At 40.1% G+C, this 5425-nt stretch overlaps 1 protein-coding gene across 1 annotated transcript; it reads left to right on the top strand.

Moving 5' to 3' along the window:
* Nucleotides 1–1968: 1968 nt before the first annotated feature.
* On the top strand, nucleotides 1969–5083 carry LOC143112668 (zona pellucida-like domain-containing protein 1). The gene is made up of 11 exons (XM_076274941.1): nucleotides 1969–1987; nucleotides 2114–2236; nucleotides 2497–2717; nucleotides 3006–3190; nucleotides 3387–3459; nucleotides 3591–3688; nucleotides 3774–3857; nucleotides 3986–4154; nucleotides 4371–4488; nucleotides 4737–4757; nucleotides 4932–5083. The coding sequence occupies exons 1-11, from the start codon at nucleotides 1969–1971 to the stop codon at nucleotides 5081–5083; spliced, it is 1263 nt and encodes a 420-aa protein (XP_076131056.1).
* The last annotated feature ends 342 nt before the right edge of the window (nucleotides 5084–5425 follow it).

Consider the following 5425-nt stretch of genomic DNA (forward strand, 5'->3'; position numbering starts at 1 on the left):
TCCCCCTTTTTTATGTAAACGTTACAGTATCAGATATTATTAGGACATCCTCCCAGTACCCTAAGACAGTGGTTCTTAAACTTTTTGTCTGGTAACCCCCTAAAAACCAAGTCTTGCAACCCCTTTCTCTCCAACTGGCAAAATCTGGTTTCAATTTGGAAAATGTTGCGAGATAGACATTGGAAGCAGAGGCAGAAAATGTCTTCTCTCATAGGTAGGCTATGTCAATACCAAAGGCATTCATGTCAATGGCAGCCTCTGACAATATAATTCATTATTTTCCAAAGCATAACTAGCACATATCCAATGAATAACTGGCGCTCCTGTAGCAAGACTGCAGAGTGTTCTGTCAGTGGTAAGCTGACATACAGCATCATTGCAAGAGGTACAGGTAGAGATTTGAGTTTGCATTTACAGAGCATCCACTTTCAAAGGAACATTATAATGGAAACACTGTGAATTTTAAGTCTACATCTAGGGCTACTGTATAGCCCAGTTGTTAAACATGTTGGTCTAAAAACCTTTATAAACATTTCTTAAATTCAGACTGCAAATCATTTCACGACCCCCTCCCATATTGGTGGTCCTGACCCTCAGTTTAATAACCACTGCACTAAGAGAGGCTGGTAAAAGTTACATTCCTCAAGGTATCAACCACAGAGAAGTGGGTTTTATAATGAGATAATATAAACATTTTCAGAAAAAAAAAATGCAGGTAAATGCTGATACTGCCCCCCCCCCCCCACTCTTACATCACTCTCCAAAGAGCAGACCGAAAACTGAAATGTAATGTTTGTGCCAAAAGAGAAACCAGTTGGATGTTTACTGTACCTAACACACCAAGCTGCCAGCAGAATGGAATGGAGGGCATCCTCCTGGGGGACTAACCCTCTTATCAGCGCTCAAAAGGAAGGCCCAGGGAGATCCCAGACCTCCATTCATCCCTGTGTGCCTGAGCGGCCACTGTTTTCCTTGGTTTCGCCCCAAGAGAAAGGCCAACACATGCTTCCAGGTAATTAGTGGAGGGATTCTGTGTTATCTCAACAGAGATATCTCTGATCCTCCATGATACTCACTAAACATTCTTTTGGCACACTTGCAACCACAGTCAAATTGTCAAATACATATTTATCATGTATAGATTCCATTATATCTAAATTAAGGGGAGATACATTCAGAGGCATGTGGAACATATAAAAATAATGTACATATAAAATAATTTCTATATGTATCTACGTATATATCTAAATCAGTAAATATGGTATATCTGTGTGGGTATAGATTTACAAACAATTTAAAATGAACCACAAATATATAAATATACAGTATTTAAAAATACATATTTTTTGTCTATGGTAGATTTGAGAGGACAATGTAACCTTTGATGTGTCTATATACTTTGAAAAAGTGTTTTTTGCAGGACCTTTGTTAAGGATGTCAGATTGCCATACTTTTTATGATACTGTCTATGAATGCCAAAGGTGACAAATAATTAGCTGGGTTCAAATCACAGCACAATAGTTGTCTTTATTGAGGTCCGAATATTACATTGGCCAATAATACATTGGCTCCATTTTCATTCTCATTGAATGGTGAGATTAATCCCTGCATCCCAGCGGTTCCCAGGATCACCTGTGGGTCATCGTAAAACCTCCGAGTTATTGTGGGATGATAAACTAGCCTATCTATCACAAAAAGGCTAGCACAGCACACAAGGCACAAAGAAACAAGGCTCTTTGTCTCTATGTTGTGTTTGAAGAAAGTGTGTTCAGGTTTCAGTGTCTGCCTTAAGGCAATGTCCATGGCACCAAGTTCACAAAAGGGATATCCTATACAATGGCGTGAGGGAGGACACACCAAAGCACCCTGACCTTAATATTGTCCAATAGTAACCCAGGGCATACCCTTTAAAAGCACCCCATAAGTTGCCCATACATCCAAAAATCTGAGGATAAACCTGTGGTCAGAATGGAGTGTCACAGACGAGGTGCGTACCGGTTGGAGGTTTTTGGACTTCCCTAAAGTGACCCCACACAGGACGGCAGAGCAGCTTGGCTACTTGGCCACCATTAAGGACCTTCTCAACCGATTTGTCTTTATGTTTTCTATTTAGATCCAAGTTCAGTGAGAGAAAGAAAAATGGACCCCCTTTTCCTTTGCCTCTTCTTTTTGATGATCAGCAGCAGCAGTAGCCAGTTAACAGAATCTGGGTGTGGTGCAAATTACCGACGTCCAGGTATAGTCATGTTTCCACAAAATCAACATCAACAGATAGTTTTATTTGCATAACTATGTAAAAACGACATAGCCAATAATACTGTTGAATTTCTCAGAAGTGAAAAATTATTGAATGTAATTAAGTGAAAACATGGCAAATCCACTCCATTTTCTTACTAAGATCAGGTCTTTCAGATGGATTATAACATTACGTTTTGGACTTGGTACTCTGAAATGCATCTTTGTACTCAATGCTTTCCATCTCTCCCCCTTTGCCAGAATACACAGACATTTCAGTGGACTGTGGCACAACATACATCAGCCTGTCCATCCTGGCTTGCCCTGTGGCCTACACAGGGTACAACGAGTCCCTACTCATTCTCAACTACATTGATGACAACTCCTCATGCCAAGGCACCCTGGATAAGAGTGTCACTCCTCCTGTCGTAAGATTCACCTTCCCCATCAACTCCACCACGGCCTGTGGAAGCATCTTCAGGGTAAGAGATTTTCCACAGACATCTATGTTGGACACATCCCAAACTGAGATATACTGTACTGACAAAAAAGTAAAGTGATGTGATCCCATTTTTTTGCTTCCAGAATTACATAGAATTATGAAACACTTTCTTTAAATATATAAATCTATAAATAATTCTTAATTCAGTGCCTTAGAATTGTATACAACATTATGGAATACTTTTATACATGGCCCGATAGGCAACCCATCATATTACTGTTTCATAAAACAATTTGAAGTTTCGATTTTTGTTTGATATTCCTCTAAGACCACCAGCACCGCAGGCACGGGAGTCTTTTCAGACTTCTCCAACATTCAGACGGTCAACATTAGCGGTGTGGTCCGCTCACACGACGTCACCACCGGCATGGTAACCTACAATGCTGAGCTGAAGTATTTTTACTCTTGTGCCTATCCTTTGGAGTACTTTATCAACAATACCCAGATTGACGTGTAAGCTGTGTTTTCACTACTATCTAAGATATCTATGTAACATACCACCACATGTTAGATTTTGCATTTCAAAATGAAGAGAGAGCCAATGCATGCTTCCCACTATTATCGTTTTGTTCTTTATTGTTGTCACACTCTCCTGCTAAAGCTTTTTGGATCTGATATGTGAATTTTATTAATTTTTCACTTATCCCAGGTCATCATCATCCATTGCTGTGAAGGATAACAATGGCAGTTTCATCAGTACCTTGAACCTGGAGCTATTCAGTGTAAGAAAAATAGAATAGAGCTTAACCCAGAGAAGCAGCAGCATACTGCTGATGGCATGTGAGCATTGCATTATAACTGCACAGTATATGACCTTGTCACTGAAACAACTGGTTGAATTTTTTTTTTTCAGGATGTAAACTATACCAATCGACTTGTTATCACAAATGCGGGAATTGAACTGAGGACAAATATTTATGTCCAAGTCATGGCAACCAATTTGACCTCACAGTAAGACTCCCTTCTTCCCAGCTTTGCTTTCATTTCACTGATGCTGGAGTCAGCTGTATTATTAATAATGCCCCTTTCTCAATAGGTACAATGTGCTCCTGGATCGATGCTATGCGTCAATTTCTCCCCAGCCTACAACCTCCACCTTTTTTAACCTCTTTGTGTCAGTGTAAGTATCAATTGAATGCCATGTGGATATGAAGATGTCACGCAGATTTCCTTTTCATATCATAAGATGACAAAAAACGGACAAACTTCACTAAAAGGTAAATTGGTTTATTTTGTTTGACTCTAAAGTTGCTCCAAAGACCCGATGACCACGATGGTGGAAAATGGAGAGAGCCAGCATGCCAGGTTCTCCTTCCCTGCCTTCCGATTCATAGAGCAGCAGAACCAGACCATCTCCACCTACTATCTCCACTGCATCACACGACTCTGTGAGCAGAGCACCTGCAGCCAATTCAAGGTAAACCCGAGAACAGGTTTGGTGTTGTGCTGGAAGCGGCAACCCACCGACCACATACTGGCCCAAATGACCACAGAGATCCTGGTTCAATACCGGCTGGTGGTCATTTCCCCCATCTCTCACTCCCAACTGCCCTAATCACATAAAGGCAAAAAAAATGCCCACTTACTGAGCAGCTGTGATCAGCAGTACTCATGCTAGTCTCTCAAACCACAGAGCTGTTCTGGATCACGCAAGAGGAAAAGAGACACTTTATCCCAAGCTACCCTTCAGGAGGGTGTGACTGACTACACAACCATCTCATCTCCAGCAATCAAAACCAAAGCTGACTTCAGTAAGTGCTTAGTGTACTTATAAAGGAAGAATCTGTCAGTAAAATATGTTAGTAGATCATTAGTCATAGTGCTACGCATGAATAAACAGGTTCTCTTTGGATAATTGCCTAATTTTATTAGGTTCATATATGATGTTTCTATACCATGATACTACCTATTCAATGGCAATCATACTTAATAATTGAACTGCAGATCAATAATGTATACAATCCAAATGAAATGACATTATCTTCTTTTAATTTTTTAGTGGTATCATCGAAAGAAGAAGGTAAACAGCGTGTCAATGGTTGTCTTACTGTTATGACTGTCTGTGTACTATTGTAACTCAATCTCAAGATCTCTCAGAAAAGCAACTATTAGTTTATATTACTGTGTTACTGCAATACACAAATTAGTGAGATTTGTGCGATTTAACGGTCATCTCCTCTGCTTCCTCTGACAGAGCTCACCAGCAGCAAACATGGTTCCTACTCCTCTGTGGGTCTGGGAGTTGCAGTGGGCGTTCTGGCTGCAGCTTGTGTTGCTGTCATTGGTATGGCAGCCTTCTTCTACAAGAGACTGCACCCTGGTTCAAACAAGTTGTTCCAGAGTTAAGGTCAGACTGGGCAGTTCTCCTAGTTGCTGTGACTGGGATGGAAGGTCCCCACGGTGTGGCTATGAAGAGTTTCCGAGCCAGAGGAGACACAGTCGAGCTAACTTACTGCTTAAGGCTATTTCACATTGTCTTTGACAATAAGATTGAGGTATTGGGGAATTAGTGTTGTTAGTTGTAGATTCCTGCCCATGCAACATACAGTTATGTAGATATAAATTAGGGCTGTCAATCGATTAAAAAAAATAATCTAATTAATTACATACTCTGTGATTAATTAATCTAAATTAATCGCATATATAATTTATGCTGTGAAAGTATTTTACATTTTTAAATTCAAATAA

Source organism: Alosa pseudoharengus, unplaced genomic scaffold, assembly GCF_046254945.1.
Source record: "Alosa pseudoharengus isolate Yale_2024_CS ecotype anadromous, Long Island Sound unplaced genomic scaffold, YU_APseudo_1.1 YU_APseudo_1.1_scf_8, whole genome shotgun sequence".
Classification (NCBI taxonomy): Eukaryota; Metazoa; Chordata; class Actinopteri; order Clupeiformes; family Clupeidae; genus Alosa; species Alosa pseudoharengus.

Excerpts from the sequence above, each read along its gene's own strand:
- LOC143112668 (XM_076274941.1), top strand. Across the intron at positions 3,858-3,985 it reads TTTAACCTCTTTGTGTCAGT|TTGCTCCAAAGACCCGATGA; the intron begins GTAAGTATCAAT and ends TTGACTCTAAAG. Across the intron at positions 4,489-4,736 it reads CAAAACCAAAGCTGACTTCA|TGGTATCATCGAAAGAAGAA; the intron begins GTAAGTGCTTAG and ends TTAATTTTTTAG.